This window comes from Orbicella franksi, chromosome 13, assembly GCF_964199315.1.
Source record: "Orbicella franksi chromosome 13, jaOrbFran1.1, whole genome shotgun sequence".
NCBI lineage: Eukaryota > Metazoa > Cnidaria > Anthozoa > Scleractinia > Merulinidae > Orbicella > Orbicella franksi.
The window spans coordinates 17,259,804-17,279,891 of NC_138157.1; the positions used below are offsets into that span (position 1 = coordinate 17,259,804).

Consider the following 20,088-nt stretch of genomic DNA (forward strand, 5'->3'; position numbering starts at 1 on the left):
TGAAGGAATGGTACCAAGTTGAAATTGCACATGGCGGAATTGTTGTGATTTTGCCTTTTTTCGTGTTCTTCGTTGTCGATTGAAGTTTAAAGCTACTTCAGAGGAAAGAGTCCTTTTCATCCTTTCAGATCTACCTCTGTACACAATGCCTAAAAGAAGTTCCGATGAGACTGTTCAAAACGAGAAGGCGTTCTCCAAAAAGGTCGGTATAATTGTATGAAACGTACTGCGGTAAAAATCAGAAGATCATGAACAGCCAATGCAAGGTACAGGAAAGTTAAAAGTGAATTTTTTGTCTTCATTTTAGGCTGAGAAAAATCTGTTTCAGTTCGATAAAAATCGCCCAGATAGTTCAAAAGAGGACGCAGACACATCTGACAGTGAAGAAAGCTACTACTCCGGACTAGAGAGTGAATCAGAAACATCACAAGATGAAGAAGATGAACAGGATTCGGTAAGGTTGCAAAACTACACTCACCCTGCTAATCTATATAGGGCAGATGTGTAGATTTCTTTATTAGCTAAAATATTTATTATGATAAGCACGGAAGGTTAACGGTTTGTAGCTGACGGAAGAAGCCTCCAGTAAGCAGAGTGAACAAATTTAACACTTAATTAATAAGCACGATATCCAAGGGCCAAATGGTCCATACCACCCTTGATTATTGGAGGATTGACTGTGTCACTGGCAGGTTTCGTGACCAATATCTCATGGTTAGCGTGGTGAAGTCTGTATCGAGCAGTCCAGGTTTCAAGCCCTGGGTGGCCGATCACCACTTTGTGTTCTTGGACAAGACACTTCACTCTCACAATGCTTCTCTGATCTTCACCCAGGTGTATAAGTGGGTACTGGTAAACTTAATCCTGGGGGTAACCCTGGAATGGGGTGGTATCCTGTCCAGAGGGGAGTAGAGATCTATACTCCTAGTTGATTAATGCTTTGGAAACCACGCTAGCTCCTGTGGAATGGTCCACTTCGCTTGGTGCAGACTTCAGTTTACCTTTAGTTACCTGACCGTATTAAGAGGAAATGAAGTCTATTTTCAATGATACCTTTTGAGAAGTCATGTTATGTGAAGTGATGGAACTCGTCATGCAATGCTGAAGAAAGGGCTGGTCTTCACTGATATCATATCTAAAGGACAAGCTGTGAGGACTCTAAGCAGCAACACAAGTCTATAATTGACTCCAAGCATAATATTGGAGAATAAACACAATTATTACTTTAAATATACTGTCCTCATTAGAAATCACTGTTGCAAAAATAGAAGCATGAGAAAAGCCAACCTATAATAAGTTTGCTCTTCTAAAGCTTGACAGCCTTGCACCTACAGTGTATGTTGTGGTGATTTCTGCATAGTAAGAACAGTTAGCGTACTTATGGTATACTTGTACATGTTTGCCACTGCTGTCCCCAGGAAACTTGTGCTTATGTGTATAATATATGTCACAGGTGAAAACCAGCCTAAGAATCATTTTTAACATTTTTCTCTTCAGGGAGAAGAGGGAGACAGTGACAGCGAGTCTCCCAGTGATGCTGAGAATGAAGGAGAAAAGGAAGGTGACACAGACACAGAGAAAGATATTCCTGAGAAAAATAATAAGCAGGGAGATATAGTTAAAAAGAAACTTACTGAGACCTTTGATGAAGACAATACATCTGATGAGGAGGTATTTAATACACAATAATGCCTGCTACACATATTTTTCCTCTCCATTTGATAAACTCTAAACCATGGTTAGATTTTGTTACATATCATACATGTACATGGGTAGTCCTGTTAACTTCAAGATAATTTTCTCTGTCCACTGAAAGTAACTCAAGATGAAAGTAAATTAACTGCACGGGTCGGAGAAAACTAAAATATCCATTGTACAAGATATACTGTTTGTACATAGAAGTTTAAATTGTAAGTAGTTTTCAGCAGTGTTTTGTTGTGTGTTAATAAAAAAGAAATGTTGACAACATTGTAAAGTGACTTTCTTTGTAATCTGCATGTGATATCAGAAGTGTAAAAGACAATGGTTACCAGCTCAGATAAGTTGAAAGATTTTTTTTAAGAAAAACTATCTTTAATAACAGTTATTACCAAATTAATGATTAGGAACTCTCAGAGATGTTGCCAGCCATGTGTATTAATCACATACACTTTGGTGACGGATTTTTTATGTGTTTCTAGAAAGTCTGAGAGATGTTGTCAGTGATTTACTACATTGATCAACAAGAAATTTAAAGTTTTTGATAAAATTTTTATAATAAAATATACAAGCTGAAGAATAATTTACATTGTATAAGGTACATTTTACATTGAATCTTATGATGCTTGGAATATGCCTGTTAGTAATTATTTTTCCTGACATGCAAAATGAGATTAATATATCAATTTTAGTCTGCTGATTTATTTTTTTCATTATTTTCCCTTAGGATGCACGAAACACCATTGGTAACATTCCCGTAGAGTGGTACAATGAATATCCACACATAGGCTACAACTTGGATGGGAAAAGAATTCTAAAACCAGCTACAACTGATGAGGTTGGTAATAAAAGTGCACAACATGCCATCAACAGACTGTAGTTACCTGTAGTTATAAAGCCTCTTTCTCAAAGTGAGTCTTCAGGTGCCTGTCCTTTCATATGAAAATGAGACTTCATTGCATTGACATGTAGATTAAACTTTTTTTCATATGAATGGTTGTGCACCAGGCCTTGCTTTAATAGAGAGGTTTAGGTCAACTTGGAAATGGGCTATTGGTAGTATTGATTGTCAACTTTCCATAATGTTCACCAAAATTCATAGTTAGTCAAGCAGTGATTTCCTTTATTTTGTCACACTTATAATTGCGTTGTTCCACCACTCCCCCCCCCCCCCCCACCCCTTTCTTATTGTCATTTTATGAATTAACTTTAACTTGTTTTCAGCTGGATGAATTCTTGTCAAAAATGGATGACCCTAACTACTGGTAAGCAATTGGTTAATAATTAAATATAGTTAAAAGAAATTTAACATAGTTAATGACTAGGAGCTAGTCTGGTCAGTAGCGTTTTTATAGGTGGTTGTTAGTGTCTTGGCTGTCTATGAGCGTTTGGTTAGCATTTGGTGCGTTCTGTAGCGTTTGATATGGTTCAATGAAATTTTACATAGTTTTTGACCAGGAGTTAGTCTGGTCAGTAGCATTTTGTTGTAGGCGTTTGATAGTGCCTTGGCCATCTGTTAGTGTTTGTTTAGTGTTTGGTGCGTTTCTGTAGCGTTTGCAGCAGTCATATGGTCGTGAGAGCCCTGGGACTGACACTGTCCAGCAGTATTTTTGGTTAGTACATGTGTTGTCGTCCCATGTGCTCGCAGTGTGTTTATCTCTCTGTTAGTGTGGCGTTGTGGATTGGATTATAGTTTAGCGGTTCTCGGCGTTCCCTCCCTATCCCCCCGTCTTTTTAGCATTTTTTTTTCCACCAATGCCATCTGGCTTGAGTGTGACGGGTGCCTGTAGGGGGCTTGGCGCAGGGGGCTCATGGCTTGGTTGCGGGTTGGGCAGGCCAGTCGGGTGTTCTAGCGCCTTGGGGATGTGACTGTGGTTGCAAACTCCAGGCTTTGTAGGCACCTTCCCTCCACTAGCGACTTGGGCATTAATAAAATAATTATATTTCATAATTTTTCAATACATATAGGCATGCATTACCTGTGTAAATGTACCACAACTTTGCATTGTATTATGACTCATTGCACATGTCACAGAATGTTTTGACATGAACCAACTAAAGTCAATTTAGCAAGTAGCTTGTTAGTAAGTGATAGATATTATTTTATTTTGTCTTCCCATGCTAATAATTTTATGTCAAAACTGTCATTGATAATACTTGTCATGCTGCTACTTTCTCAGGAGAACAGTACGAGACAAGGCAACTATGAAAGAAGTTGTTCTTACCAATGAGGAACTAGATATAATAGACAGACTTCAGAATTCTCAGTTCCCTAGTGCTGGATATGATCCTTATGAGGTTTGGTGCAATTTGTTGTGGAGTGGTGTTTATTTTTTTTGGTTTTTCAATTTTCAAACAATTTGTTAGGCAAGAGTGATTCTCATTGTTCTTTGTCTCATAGCCATTATGATAATCTCAAACATTGATGAAAATGGTTAGAAGAGACAAAAAACTGATAACTTTTCAACTAATTCTTGTTCGTTTTTTTTTTTCTTTATAACCAGCCCTATGTGGATTTTTTCACTGGTGAGAAAATGTTGCACCCATTAAGCAATGCTCCTGAGCCAAAGTCACGTCACATTCCATCCAAATGGGAACACAAAAGGGTAAGGTGTATGGGCCAAAGAGGTTTCCATTGCAAGTGCTTAAAAACCAGTTTCTGACATGTATGAGCCACTTCATTAAATACCACATGTAGTCCACCAAGTGTACCTCCCAGCATTTGTGTCACAACAATCTGGAGGTAGCAATCTACCATCCTGTGTCAACTGAAGAAAAGCATGAGAGATCATCACTGATAGTTACATAATTATGCAAATTGAGCAGTTACAAAAATAGAGCCTGAAAAGATTCTCAGGTATGAACTTAAAATAGAGAGATAATGACTTGTTTTGAACGATCTTTCACATGGTGTTATACATACTATTACCTGTAGGTCATGAAGATTGTCAGAGCAATCAGGAATGGTTGGATAAAGCCCAAGAAAGATGACAAGGCTGATAAGCCAAGATATTATCTGATCTGGGACAAAGAAGATGACCAGGTTTGTACATTTTGTACATTGCACTTGTCTGATTAATTACATGTCTTGATTAGCTGTAAAGGAGCTCTTCACTAAGTTACTTTGAATTCTTGTTTTTCATTTTGTAGACTAAACCGCGACACAACATGCATATCCCAGCACCTAAAATGAAGCTTCCAGGTATCAGTCAATTCTTAATTTTAGTTATCAAATGGTTATCGAGCAATGACTTTTATTAAATACCTTTTTGAAATGAATGAATGAATGAATGAATGAATCAATCAATCAATCAATCAATCAATCAATCAATCAATAAGTCAATCAATCAATCAATCAATCAATCATTCAATCGGTCGGTGATTGGGTCAGTCAGTCCGTCAGTCTTTCATGTGTGCAGACTATTCAATCAGAAGTCAAAAATGGCTTTTCTTGATAAATAAATAAAATAAATTAGAAATGGTCCTACCCTTGTGCTCCTTGATGTAAGTATCAAAAATATTATTCACATTTTATTTCAGGTCATGAAGAGTCTTACAATCCTCCCCCAGAGTACTTACCAACTGAAGAAGAGGTATGTAAAAAAAAAAAAAAAAAAAATGAATAAAAACTAAATAAATATTTAAATAAATAAACAAATAAAATAAATTGATCAACATCCAAAGTCTCCTTTCAGAAACTGTACTGTACTAATAGTGATTGGTAAAACAGATTGTATAACTATTTTGAGCAGCGAAATGACAAGGTTCAGCTTATTAGCTAGTGAGACTGAAATAGTATTACTACATGTAAAAGTGAAAAAGACTTGAATCCCCAGAAAACTTGCAACAAGTGCAGCCATGAAGTGTTACCATCTGCAAGTGTATAATATTTTAAAAAGAATGAGCAATGGTTATTGTTTTTTGCTGTAGTTGTTACATCTGTGTCATTTCTTTATACATGTAGTTTGTGGCATTGTTAAGTATTGCAATAAATTAAGATTGGCACACCAACATTCACTTCACTTGGCAATAAGATTCTCTTCTCATTTCAGTGGTACATTTGCCAAGACATTTGAACATCTTTGCCCCCAAAAAATTAAAAACTAAATGTTCTTTGAGTTCACAACTTATAAGGGTACTGTTAGTCGTTTTCCAGCTCTTCATTAAATAAATGCATTTATTATATGGCTGTGTCTCACAAGGACTGGGAACTACCGAATTCACGAATTTGATTGGCTGAAATCGATATTGACTGCGGTCTAGATTTTCCCATCTAGACCGGCATCTAGACCGGTTTCATTTTGCGTTGAAAAAGTAGCAAACTAACATACAAAAATTTTCACCGTTTTCTTTTATTTTCTTCTCAATCATTTATGGAAGCGCCAAAAAGCCTGATGACAAAAAGAAAAAAAGTAAAGAGGACGAGCAAATTTCGGCAGGTTTAAGTTAAGCTCATTTCCGTTTGCAAGCAAAATGTCAGCAAACCAACTACATTAAACGAATTAAAGTTCTCTTCTTTGCTATATAATAAACATCTTATTAACCGAGCTAAGTCGGTCTGTATGGGAGAATCTTGACCTCAGTGGTATGTACAGACCTCACTGCGTTCGGTCTGTACTCACGACCTCGGTCAAGATTCTCCCATACAGACCTCCTGCTCGGTTAATAAGAGCTAAGTATTATTTTTTTCATTTTGTACAGATTGCTGCTTGGGAGGCCATGGACCCTGATGACAGACCACAAAATTTCCTTCCAAAAAAGTTAGTTGATTGTCTTCTTTCACAGTGTCCTTAAGGTCAAGTGATTAGGATTTTTTTCTAAATACATTTTATTTGATTAATGTTCAATTTAATCAAAAATATAAGGAAAAGTTAAGATCTCGCAGTTTCTACCAGCTTATTGCTCCATGTGGTGTAATATTTGCATCTAGGAGTTTATTCCATTTTTATAAGTTGGTCAAAATCAAGTATCAATTAAGTGTGAATGCCACTAACTCGTAATTTTGTCTTACTCTTTAGATACTCCAGCCTTCGCCTTGTTCCAGCTTATAACAAATTTATCCAAGAAAGATTTGAAAGATGTCTAGACTTGTACCTCTGTCCAAGGCAGAGAAAGATGAGGGTGAGACTTTTACTTAAGTAAAGATTTGAATGTGAACTTGAGCCAGTCAGCAATGCCACTGAAACTTACACTGTTTCCCTGTAGCACAAAGGAAGAAAGCGAGACATTGGGAATACATTATTATTATAATTATTGCTACCCTTGGATGGGATGCTAGTTCATCACAGCTTCCCTAGTATTGTCAGAGGTTGCTGCTGCAACAGTTTGTAGTTACCTAGAGTGCTGGCAGCCAGGGAATATGAGGCAGGATGTTTCAAACTACAAGTGATTGAGTCTTGTCTGATTAACACTTGCCGGGCCCTAAGAAAAAATAACCATTTGCTAGCTCAATCTGACTAGTAGTTAAACCCATTTATGCACCAGGGCTGGGTTGTTCGAAGCCTGATTAAGCTAACCCAGAATTAGTGAAAATTTTGATTCCAGCTTAATTTGTAACTTTTCGGTGATGGTTTCTGTCTATATTGTCTGTCCTTCAGTTTTGACTTTGAATAAACTCAAACCACACAAAAGATAAGCAGTGAAAAGAATTTTTATACAAGTAAAATTAACACTTCAATTAACTTTTAATCCTGGGTTAGTGTTAGTTAAACTGCTTTCAAACAACCTGGCCCTGGTCATGGAAAGCACTGTGACAGCATGTTAAGGTTATTCAGGAGCACAATACAGGGACCCCAGCTAGTGATTGAACTTGGATTGCCCAGTCCATGTTGCAATCCATATCACAATCAATCTAGAGTCGTTGTAACAGTTACCACTGGATATCCCATAACTAATTTCAATTATTAATTAAAATTATTGGATCTCCAGTAGTAACCGTTACTAGTGGTAACTGTTATTTTAAGAGTGTTATTGAGTGCACTGGTGGTGAGAGGCACTGTGAGAGTATGTAAAGTGACACAGTAACACAACACAGGGACCCAGGCAGTGATTGAGCTTGGATTGCTCAAGTTAAGATCAATCTAGAGTCCAATGTGCTTGTAACAGTTACCACTGAGGATCCCACGATTTAATAATTAATTGTGGGATGTCCAGTAGTAACTGTCGCTAGCAGTTACTGTTATTTTTAAAGTGTCAGTGAGTGCCTTCCAATCTCACTGATGTCAACAATACTTAGTTATGTTTGATGGATCTTAAGAATGATCGCTAACAGAGTGTGAATGGCCAGAGTTGAATTCAGTACATTTTATTGTTAGTTTTGTTATCTGAGTTTATGATGTAAACCTCTATGTGTATTATATTCCATTTTTGTAGGTCCAAGTAAACCCTGAGGATCTCTTACCTAAATTACCAAGACCAAAGGACTTACAGCCATTCCCTTCAACAGAATCCATTGTAAGTACATTGTACTAAGTAATAATATTATAACTTTATTTACATGTCAATGAGATTTAGATTTACAATTATCAGGACTATGTACAAAGTAAACATGTCACTGGCTATTTTTTAAACTTCAAAAAGTTTCAATACCTGAAGGAATTGCACATGTGCTAATTGGTTGAGAAACCGGAGCAAAGATTAGATGGAAAGCAATGGTGTTGGACTCTTGTTCCTCAAGGGGCTAAGAGAAAAAAAAAAAAAGAAAAAAATTGCATGAGAGCTGTGGTCCATGAGAGTATTGACCATAAAAGTGCTCTACAGTGTATCCAGTAACTCAATGCAAGGAAGCCTTCAAAAAATAGAGAACTATTAATGTCAGGGACTCTTCATGTAAACTGAACCTGTCCTGAGTTGAGAAATGTCAATATTGGGAAGCATGTAAAGACGCTCATGTCTGATAGGCCGGGACTAGTGGATTTTGAAGTGTGATTCTATCCTTTGCTCTCCCAATGGGCAAGTGAAATTTGATGAGAACATTTTGGGGGAAATTCACATTACATGTCCAGATGTACTGTTGGAGATAAAAAATATTTTTAATTAGTTATGGTATTATGATTATAATAATTATATTTTAAATTACTCAATCTAGGAAGAAATATTATTTTGCGGGTTAGTGAGACTGACTTTTGGTCTAGTACATGTAATTTACAGTTAGCCCAAAAATTGGACCCTTGCACCCCATTGAAGGCATATGGGGTGAAATTTCGTGATACATTTGTCAGTTTCAATAAGCAACAAGCTGTCACATGTGCACTTCCACACTGATTTTCCTCCTATTAACTTGCTGCCGAAGTGTGGGTGTTATCATTTTAAAGCATGATACATGTACATTTCAGGTGTTCAAAGGCCACACAGGAGTTGTAAGGTGTGTTGCTGTTGATCCATCCGGACAGTGGATAGCATCAGGTACTGTGTGTGATAAAATATCTGCAGCTTCATGTTGTACACATTCTTATACCAGAATTACAAGTGTACAATGTACATGTAGTTCCATTAAAAATCAAAACGATTTTAAGCAAAGTGATGAAAAGAATGGTTGTGTTCATCTCCAGAGAAATGTTGTTGAAAGACAGTGTTGTAACAGTTAAGCGACTTCTGAGGAGACCTGATTTGGCATTCAAAGGCAAAGCTGTTTCTAAGGTTTTCAACTGAGTGTCGTGAAACCAAAACAAAACCAATTACTTACCAATTAGATTACTCAGCCAAAACCAAAGTAATTGCCTGATTTCTTTCAACACTCGATCAAAAACCGCTCTGCAGTAAAACCAAAACCAAAACCAAAGTAATTGCCAGATTACTTTCGACACTCAATTGAAAACTGCTGGGTTAAATACTCAGATTTGGACCTGGTGATAGTACCTTCTTTTCAACCACTTTTTGGGTAAATGGAGAGAAGAGAGGACTACCTTCATATAATGGCTGTGATAAGGAACAATCTTTCCTCCAAAGAAGAACTGATGGACAACCCAGCCCTCCAATCACCCATTTTAATGCTTTTTAGAGCTGTTAGAATGCTATTGCATGTGGCGTTCAGATAACATGCTCTTTTGTCTCTCACTCTACTACCAGGAGGTGATGATCAAGTTGTGAAATTCTGGGAAGTGTGCACAGGACGATGTCTTAAGAATTTGCAGTGTGGTGGTACTGTGCACAGCATGGCATGGAACCCAAACCCGTCCCTGACACTTCTGGCTATTGCGGTGTAAGTGTTCATCTTGATTTTGTATATTAGCTACACGTGTTCTCTTTCTCCTAGGTGGCAGAGGAGCGATGTACCGTGAACTTTCTCTAAGGCGGACTTTCTTGAGACCAACACGATATGATTTTCATCAACTTGGTGGGGAGCAAGTTCCATTCATTCTAATCATTTATCATTACTACTTAATTTAACTGTCTGGCTTAGATCGACAAAAAGATTTGGTGGGGACAATCTAGCCAACCATGGCCTCCTTAGAAAGTTACCTGCCTTGCATTGCTGCCTCCTTCGAAAGACTACAGTGCGGTACATTTCGTTTTAATGAGTCGTATTTCCAAAGAAATTGCGTGTTTGATCTAGGAGGGGCTTCATGAACACCACAGGCGTACGAGCTGGTCAGCGGTGGCGTGGAGGAATGCAGCTCCCCAGTTTCGGATATTATTAAATTTTTCGGGCAAAAAGCTCATGACTCGGGCAACAGCACTTGGGAGAAAACATTCAAAAATGTTTCAAGGCTTGCAGGGTAATTTCTCTGACGTTTGCGTTGCCAAAACGTGTCGGTTAGTTTTAAATGGAAATCTTGGAAATCCACGACACAGAAATTATTTCCATTCCCAATTTCCCATCAACTAAACAAAAACAAAAGAATCAAAGCGAACGAATACCAAGCTCTGAAATGAGCCGTTTTGAATGACTCCACAAAGAGCTGTTTTAAATTTATATTTTTTTCCTGAAGTTTCCGTTCGAGGAAGAAATGACGTTTTGTTTATAAGTTCCTGATTTTAATAGATCGAGTAGGCTGTCGGTCGAGGTCATAGAGTATGCGAGGTTTCAAAATAACTATTTTTTGGAATTGTAACAGTTTCATTAGACGTGAGAATTGTGAACGTTTTTGTTCTTACTGCGATTTGGGGGCATTTGTATCCCGACTTTATCACTAACCCATTCCGGCATTGTGTATTTCGGGTAAGGAGGTCACCGCGCGCCCCAAGTACGAAGGTGCCCGTACGTCTTTGATGAATACAGGCCCGAGGGAAACGCCCAGAGCGTATGGAAGCCTTTTTCTATCTTCCTATTCGGTGACGTTTCTCAGAGTTAGACTTAGCTTCATTGATGTCTAAATTTGCTTCGATTACATTTACCCGGTCCTGTCCTTACGTATGTTTCCTTGGCTATGTCATCAGTTTGTAAACAGTGCTTTTTTTCTCGACAGAGAACACAAAGCTGTAATCGTGAATCATTCTCTTGGTGACAAACTGTTGTGTGCTGCCACTGACGAACTTATTGAATCACACACTCCTCAAGGAGAAGGTAGAATGATAATTATAGTATAATTTATCAAACACGAAAGACCGTGTTTGACCAAACACCGAGAAGAGAGTTGAAAATACGACATGTAGTGGATTATTTTTGATAAACTTTGAGGTTTTTGGAAATATGGTCAAAAACTGTCTAAAGTGTTTGATATATCTTCTCTATCAAAACTAAAACTAAGGAGAAAACAAAGAAATAAATTCGTAAAAATCTATGCTACTTAAGATCAGATGTCCAAACACTGTCACGATCAAGATTTCCTTTATTTAAACTTGATGAATTATTAAATGAGTTAGAGAAACATATTACACATGTATGTCGCCGAGTCTTGTACTAAATCCCGTCTGTCTACCTTTTTACTTTTCACTCGTTTGTACAGCCATGAAAGAGTCAGGTGTACAATGGTCAGTTGCTAATGAAGAGGATTACAAGAATGGAGAACGTTTAGTTATAAAACACAACAAGGTACATAACAATAGTAAGAATGATTTACTATTCCAGGTTTGGTACTGCGTGTCTTTGATTGGCTGGGATATCGTATGCAGTCTGTTCTAACCAATCAGAACTAAGACGATCACTTCTCAACCAATCAGGTGCAAAAAAAAATTAACCAATCGTGACTTGGCATATTGCAACTTTTCCGGCGCTTCTCAGCTCTTCTTCTTACCCGGCTGGCTGCACTCTGGCACTGCTTTGTGTAAACAGCTTTGCAAACTGCTTTAAACAATGGGTTAAAACGTAGGTTTTGCTTTTCAATAGGCCATATCGCAGGTAACTTGGCATGGGAAAGGAGACTATTTTGCTTCGGTTGTTCCTCAAGGTAAGACATTGCGTTGTTTATCAAATAAGCCCTTAGATTGTAACAAAATTATTTCTTTTGGTGGACAGAACTGGTTTTGCAATGTAGTTAAAACGTTTTGAAAAGCTGAATATCTTGATACGCACAAAATATAACGAACACCTTTCTGTATAACACTGGACAACACGTTTCTGCTATTGATTTCCTCGTAGGTGGGAACAAATCCGTTTTTATCCATCAGATGACGAAACGTCGAAGTCAGGTAACTTTTTACAGTCCGTTACTTTTCTGCGTCCGAAATATTAATATCATTAATTAACTGACGATAAATTAATACCGAAACAGTGCTGTACATATTTCTGCGACTTTTTTGACAAGTAAAACCAATGAATGGACATAACAGCTCCTTCATCTGTATACCAGACAGCAGACTCCACTTGAAATAAATTGTAGTTTGGAATCGTACCCTGCAACTGTAACTCTTTGTCAAGATAGCCTTTATATAGGCTGGTGTTACAGCCGTACTTTCTCGCAGTAGTACTTACTGCAGGTTTAGGCGGCTAACCTGTAGAATGACTTGCAAAGAAATCATTTAGGTCATTCTGACAAAGTGGTTACCATAATTCCCCATGTGCAAGTTCTTGTACACAACAGAATAGATTGAAGATTTCCGTAGAACTGTAAGAGTGGTTCTTGCCTCTAACAATGTTTTCAGAATGTGTCAGTGTCACAGGTCATATTGACCAAATGATGTGCTCTCCGTTTCTCAGTGTCCTTTCAAGAAAGCCAAAGGCCTGATCCAACGTGTGTTGTTCCACCCAACGAGACCATTTCTATTCGTTGCTGTAAGTAGTAAAGAACTCAGTGGCATAAATGAACGTTTCAATTTACACGTATTTTGTATTCCGAAAACTCCTAAACACACAAGGAAAGCGAATACAAAACGTACAAGGCAATGAAAGCTTTACGTTTTTGAGAACGTCAGGCTATTTGTACATCTGTTATGTGACCAATAACGCCCACTTAAAGGGGCGTTGTACTGCTTTAGACTAGAAAGCTCCAAGATTACCTTGATCCTCTCTTGTTGGAGTGCTGTTTGAGAATGTGGGACAACTTAAACCAGACAACTTTATGCTTTTCTTGAACATGTGCAACTGCTTTGGAATGAAATAAGGATGTTTGAGATCTTTCCTTTTCCTAACTGTCTATAATTTCCTTCTCTTCATTAGACACAGCGTTTTATTAGAGTATACAACCTCACAAAACAAGAACTGACAAAGAAACTCGTTTCAAACGCGAAGTGGATTTCCAGCATGGCTGTTCATCCTAAAGGTAGGTAATACTCTTTCTCATCCCGAACACGAAATACAATTTTTAAAATTGCACATTAATCAGCTACATTCTGTACTGTTTTTGGTAGAAAACAAGCGAATGGAAGTTTTTCTTTTAGGGAAAAAAGGCAAACTTTGTGGGGGTTTTCAGTTTTCTCTGTGTTGAGATACATATCACTATAAATTCGGTACCGCTACATTGTAAATAAGTTCGTTTGTACTGGCTCATCAGTGGAAGTTAAGGCTCAAGTCTTGCACAATATAAACATATTTTACATACTTTTCTCAGGTGACAATTTGATTGTGGGAAGCTATGATCGTCGATTATGCTGGTTTGATATGGACTTATCGACCAAGCCTTACAAGACACTAAGGTAAGTGATCGAGCGGATTTGACTTCGAGAAGCTCGTGGTCTTTGCGATTAAAGGAGCTCAGTCACGTAGTTTGAGTTATTTTGGCCCCACGTACAAAATTACCTTTAAATTGAAGGAAACCTGAAAATAATAGTTTGCTAAGATGGTAAAACACCAAAGAGATAATAATAAACCATAAAGTAACAGGAATAGTTAAGGATGGACAAGATGAACACGGATTACAAACGACGAACTTGAATAATTTAGGTTTAAGTTTACAAGGTGCGAAAACCGTGCTGTAGCTCCTTTTTAGTCGAGCAAAACAGTTTGGCGCGCATAGACTCAGATTGGGCGTGGCTAACATGTCATGGAATGGGGAGGCTCGGAGATCCAGTGGTGGATCGAGTATTCTGACTGCGGTCAATGAGCTTTGTGTTTGCGCACTGAGACCTCTGTTGAATTGCAGTCTCTCTCTTTACCAAGAAGTGTAAATGGGTGACGGAGTACTTTTGACCCACTCCCGAAAAACTACTGGGGTAATATCTGTCAATCTACTGTCATTTTAGAGAACAACTTCATTAGGAGACCTCCATCCCTGTAGTACTTATTTGTGTGACTTAAATCAATCCCGTGAAATATAATCACGTAAAAGATAAAGACTGCGCTCGAACAAAAATGTACCCCTACTCATGTACAACCTCATCTTTTACTGGTTTCCGTAACATGACGCTTGAAGCGACTTGCAGTACTTTGCCACTTGTCCTGGGAGAAAGGTTGTCAGTTCGAAACTGTATACCCTCCATTAACTGTTTTTCCTATCGTTTCTTCGATTCGTTTGAAAATAACATGGCTTTAAACCGGAAACTTTCTCAACTAATGATAAAGTTCGCGACTCGCGTGAACAACGGCCTAGATTCCAAAAAGAAAAAGAAAAAAAATTCAGAGATGTTAGAAATCTTCTGCCCTGCTGCAGATCAGAGGTTTAACGAACCACCTCCCCAGTTAGCTCGGGAGAAACCTGTTGTCCTTCAGTTGTCTGCGCTGCCGCCTCGATCATAAAAACGTGCATGACTTTCTTATCAGTAAATCATGTTTGTCGTTTTTTAAGCAGAGAGTCGTGATTTCTGAAAAGGCCCGAAAGAGGCAAAAAACGTCCCGGTACATTTGCACGGTTACGACGGAGCGCGCGCCAAGTCGCGCGTGCATGTACGCGAGCGCAAGCTGTCGGTAAATGACGAAACAGAAGAAAGATGAAACGTCACAGACAAACTAAAAGGATATATTTGTTCATATAATCCGAGAATAATGGAGTCAGAGATGAAAAGCGAAGGGTCTGTTCTGCGTAATTTCTCCATTGTCAGTTGTCCCTGTATTCCTCGTGTAACAAATGTCTTGGCGAAGACGGCGACACTCTGGGCGCAGAAGATCTGCACATACGTTGAAAGTGAGTTTCAGGAGTTTAGTGATATTCAAGGAGACAGCGCGGTGGTCGAGCAGCATACAGATCCCGCATTTATAGCGTACATAAAAGGCGAGATCCCAGACCCTAATGTACGTTGTCAGCAAACAGCAACGGAAAGTCATCATCTTATGAAAATAACTCGAGAGAAGAACAACAAAAAAGCCCGCAAAGTCAAGAAACTCGCACCATCTTTTCAGCAAAGGAGCGTGGTTAGAAGTAAAACAGATTTGCGGATGAAGCCTCCACCAGTTGAGGAACTAGTTTACCGCAGAAAGAGAAGTTTTATCAGCACAGAGAAAGTTTCTCCTGGTGCAACAGAACCTCCTCGCCGAGAGTCTTCTGGCAAAAGAAATTTTGCTGGTGAACACCAGAGTCATGACTGCCACGAGAATTATACTCAAGATTCAGCTACACACGACTCAGTTAACAGCCAGATTGGAGCTGGGAAAATTACTAATTACCTTGGCTTTCCTGGCATCTTATTAGTTTTTGCTGTAGTTAATGCACTGGTACCTGTGGTGGAGAAGTTTTGCGCTCACGTTCAGCGCGAATGGACTGCGTTCAATGATATTTACGGGCATAACAGTGTAGATGTGTCGTATACAGAGCCCGCGTTTATAGCGTACCTGAAAGGGGAAGGTACAGCACCTTATATATCCTGCCCGCACATAACGTTCAAAGTGTAACGTTTAAAAGTGCTATTTGAAAGCCTGGATAATATTATAACAAGTCTCAAGAGAATTTGGTTAAATACATAAAGCACTGGTAGCTCTTAAACTTATTACATTTAGCTAAGTGACAGTGAAGAACACGGAACGCTGACTTTTGTAACGTTTGTTCATTACATGGCCTAGTATAATTAAAATGTCCCAAGCAACCATGGAGTGGTGTCTCTCTTTAACTGCGCAGAAAAAAAAATTTAAAGGAGCTCAGTCACGGTATTTTGAGTTATTTTGGCCACGTACAAAATTGCCTTTAAATTGAAGAAAACCTAGCATTGGAACAGGCTCTCGGTGACTGATCGCTTCGCTTCTTCCGTTTCGCGCTCGGCGACTTTTTTTTTCCGTCCTCGCCGGGAGCCTGTTCGCAGGCTAAAGGAAATCTAAAAATACTAATTTTACTAACTGACGACAGAAAAGCACCAAAGAGATAATAATAAACCATAAAAGAGCAAGAATGGTTAAGGATGGAGAAGATTGACAGGGATTGCAAACGACGAACTTGAAAAATTTAGACTAAACTTTTCAAGATGAGCAAGTCGTGACGTAGCTCCTTTAAATACAAAGTGATGTTTCCCTTTTTTTACCGCCGTCAGTCGAGGGATTGCTGAAGACGATACTTAAAGAAAAACTATTTTGGAACGTTTTGCAGGGCTAGATAGTGAACTTTATATGAGGGAAGGCTTGGTTTGAAAAAAAAAAATGTTTTCGCGTGCGTAACTAGTGCCAGTCTCAAACCGTGCGTTAGAATGTAATACTTGGAAAAAAAGAGGAAGAGTTCCGACTTTTCTCATGAATCAGAAAAAACTTAGCCTTCTTTCTAACCGTACGTATGGAATTACTGTTTTCACGTAAAAGAGGAAAGCTGTTGTTGAGTCTGTTTATACGAGTGTTTATTACCTCATAAGTTTTATGTTAATGCGAGTTTCTTAAAACCCATACGTAACATTAAGCACGTAGACATTCTTAATCTATTGACACAGATTTAAATTTTCGGATTTAGATGCCTTTTAGATTACCGTATACCTCTAGAGCACCTTTAGAGGTGTCTCGCGTCTATGGGATGTAGCTCGTCCGGTTTTAACTGCAGATACGTAAATCCCTATTAATTAAAGCTTATAGAGCTGGCTATCACACTATTCCAAGAATTTTGAAATAAAATGAATTGTCGAATTTTTCTCGACCTTTAAATGTGCGCATCCGAATCATCCGTTGGGTCCCTTTTGAAAGCTACAAGTCAAAGGGAAAATGTTCGTATGTCCTCAAGTTTGGACAATGGCTAGTTTGACACAAAAACAACAAAAATTTGTCTGCGAATATTTTATTTCAATATATTTTTTCTCGAGAGATTTATCTTCGATCTCTCCAAATGTTTTTATGCTTTTTCGAAAATGTTCCGTAACCTTTCACTCAAATTGAATATGGCAAATCACAGACACTTTTTTTAGCGCTTTGGGTCTGGAAACTGAGGGACAAAGTAAATCAACCTCGTTCCCAGGGTCTCTCATCTTACCGCCCCCTGGAGCGTCGCTCGCTCCAGGGGGCGGTAAGATGAGAGACCCTGGGAACGAGGTTGAAAGTAAATAAGCGAAAAACAAAATTCACTTTGACTTGTAGCTTTCAAAAAGTGACTCGGACGCTCACATTTAAAGGTCGTAAAAATTATTTCAAATTTTTGATATAGTTTGACAGCCAGCTCTAAGTTTTAATTTGACATAGGGGTTTAGGTATCTACAGTTTAAACCGGACGCGCTACATGGCTTGGACACGAGACACCTCTAAAGGTATACGGTAACGTTAAGTTTTAGTTTTGTTTTAGGTTTTTAAGTCTTGTCCCGTGACTGGTCAAATATGGCCGTGATCTGAAACTTTTGCAGGACTCTTCAGTGGAACAAACCTGTGCAAAAAGGGTATACTTAGGGGGTCTGGTTCTCAAAATATGACGGTTAGAAACCTTTCTTAGCAACAAATTCATGACCAATTGGTAGTTAAGAAGGACCCTCCTTGACGTTTCTGTAATTCAAACTAAGAAATGTCTACGCCGAAATCCAGTTGCCCTCGTTACATTGATGTTAATTTCATTGATGATTTTCAGGAGTCACAAGAAAGCTTTACGTCAAGTAACGTTCCATCGGCACTACCCTCTGTTTGCGTCCGCTAGTGATGACGGGACGGTTATTGTATGTCATGGAAGGATCTTCAAGTAAGTTACACGATAGACTCATCCCCAGTCCTTGGTGGTGCATGTTTCCCCACTTGCTCTTTTACTTATAATTGTAAATCGTACTTGCCTCCAGTGTCTGGAGAAGTGACTTGTTACTTTCCGTGTTAGTAAGAACTTGTCATCCATTTATTCCAGTGACTTGATGCAGAACCCACTGATAGTTCCCGTCAAGGTCTTAAAAGGACACAAAGTGGTTGGAGAACTGGGTAGGTTAACTGTGACTCCATTTGGTATTTCACTTCATGATGAGACGAAACTGTTCTTGCCTTAAAACACAGGCAGCGACTGCTACTTCTCTGTGTCGTAAACTAGCGTATCCGTTTTCCCTGAAAGTTCTGGACTTTGAATTCATTGGTGAACACGGCCAGGTTGTTCAAAGCCCGATTAAGCTTACCCAGGATATGCGAGAATTTTGATTTCAGTTTTGTAACTTTTCGGTGAGGATTTCCGTTTACATTGTTTCTCCTTCAATTTTGAGCTTGAGTAATCTCAAACTACACAAACCATAAGCAGTGAAGAACATTTTTGTACAAGAGAAATGGTTTCTCCTGGCCCTGAACTTTGAGTTCCCTGGTGAACAGTTCGCCTTTCGTATCTTATGCCGGATTCGTCCCAGATTACGTTTTACTCGTATAGAAGAAAAACGTCTTTTCATTTCTGGCCATCGTTGAGTTGCGGGGTCTTCCTTTATTCTTACATTACCTGTAGTTGTCAAGTGTAGTTTTGCCATCGATAGACTCTTCAAGAAAATGTAAGGCCACCATCTCTGACCACTTTTAGTTGTAATTTTATTCCATTTTATTTTTTCGATTCATGTCATGTCACTGCATTTCTCTTCTCGTGTCCGTTTCAGGTGTACTGGATTGTCAGTTTCATCCAACTCAGCCCTGGATCTTCACTGCAGGTGCAGATCACCTGATCAGACTGTACACGTGACACTGCTCTTTCTCTTCATCTCATCCTGACTACAGAGTGCCTCAGGTCATCGCCAAACGATGGATCTTACGACAATCGATGTAATCCTGCGGTCATGATCATTGTACCGATGTCAGCGAGATGCAACTCTGGAGCTCTAACATAGCAGCGTTTGATTCCGGAGAACAAGTTACTGAGACTTTCCCGCGCCCGCGATTTTCGTTGGAAGGGTTGCTAAGGAACATGCCGTATCCTGATGGCGACAGATTCACGTGATATCTTCGGAGTACTTGATTGGACAATAACAATTTTACTGCTTGCGTGCTTTCACAAAGATTTGCCGAGAACAAAAGTTGTTCTTCCGAATATATGGCAGACGATGTAAATAAAAAAACACCTCGCATACTTTTGTGAGTAGTAAATTGGACTTTCAGAAATGCAAGTGGCTATGTGAATTGTAATGATTTACACAAAGTGAAAGTTGTCCTTTCTTTTCTTGTCTGTTTGAAAAATGTGAATAGTACTCCAAAAACCATGGAGTGGTGGATTTGCGAGGGTTCTGATAACATTATTACTTACTTACTGCCTTGTACGCCAATCGGTGTTCAGCGATAAAGCTTCTCCACTCCTGCCAATCATGTGCCTTTCTCTCGATGACTCCCCAGTTGCAATATTTAGGGTGTTCAGCTCGGTTTCGACTGTCCTCCTCGAAGTTCGTAACATTATTTAAGTCCTAAAATGTAGCGTACTTTTCCGTCCGTTGTTTCACATCGCAGTAAACTCCGACAACTTTGGCCGAATACAATTGCAGTAAGCTGCGCGCGCACTGATTGCCGTCGTTTGTGACACGCCGCCAAAATAACTGACAAAGGTCATTTCAGTTCGCAGGCTCAACGCTTGAAGTGGCCCCCGTGGGATTACACATCGCATGCTCGTTTAGTGATTCTCTGCTTATTTTGGAAACAACAAAATCAAGAGCACTTTCCATTCGATAAAATTTCGGTTTGAATTTCCGGAAATTTCTGGTGACGAATGGACCAGCATTTTCGGAATATTCGAAAAAGAGGAAAACCATGCA

At 38.9% G+C, this 20,088-nt stretch overlaps 2 protein-coding genes across 2 annotated transcripts in view; one reads left to right on the forward strand and one right to left on the reverse strand.

The window, feature by feature from the left end:
- LOC145466423 (rotatin-like) overlaps positions 1–20,088 on the reverse strand; it is a 193,396-nt gene that overhangs the window by 136,717 nt on the left and 36,591 nt on the right. The gene's annotated exons all lie outside the window — the stretch shown is intronic.
- Positions 10–20,019, forward strand: LOC145466436 (ribosome biogenesis protein bop1-like). Its single transcript, XM_081450156.1, has 25 exons — positions 10–202; positions 308–454; positions 1,498–1,671; positions 2,426–2,536; positions 2,923–2,963; positions 3,879–3,996; positions 4,203–4,304; positions 4,634–4,741; positions 4,849–4,900; positions 5,239–5,291; positions 6,400–6,458; positions 6,717–6,819; positions 8,071–8,151; positions 9,033–9,102; positions 9,766–9,898; positions 11,106–11,203; positions 11,586–11,671; positions 11,966–12,026; positions 12,218–12,267; positions 12,776–12,850; positions 13,235–13,337; positions 13,626–13,710; positions 17,967–18,074; positions 18,231–18,301; positions 18,949–20,019. The coding sequence occupies exons 1-25, from the start codon at positions 146–148 to the stop codon at positions 19,029–19,031; spliced, it is 2,229 nt and encodes a 742-aa protein (XP_081306282.1). The 5' UTR covers positions 10–145; the 3' UTR covers positions 19,032–20,019.

What these genes read in the sequence shown, in the direction of transcription:
- LOC145466436 (XM_081450156.1), top strand. Translation starts at nt 146, where the DNA reads ATGCCTAAAAGAAGTTCCGATGAGACTGTTCAAAACGAGAAGGCGTTC. An exon ending in GGGACAAAGAAGATGACCAG is followed by an intron (nt 4,742 to 4,848) that starts GTTTGTACATTT and finishes TTCATTTTGTAG; the next exon opens with ACTAAACCGCGACACAACAT. An exon ending in TGTCATGGAAGGATCTTCAA is followed by an intron (nt 18,075 to 18,230) that starts GTAAGTTACACG and finishes CATTTATTCCAG; the next exon opens with TGACTTGATGCAGAACCCAC.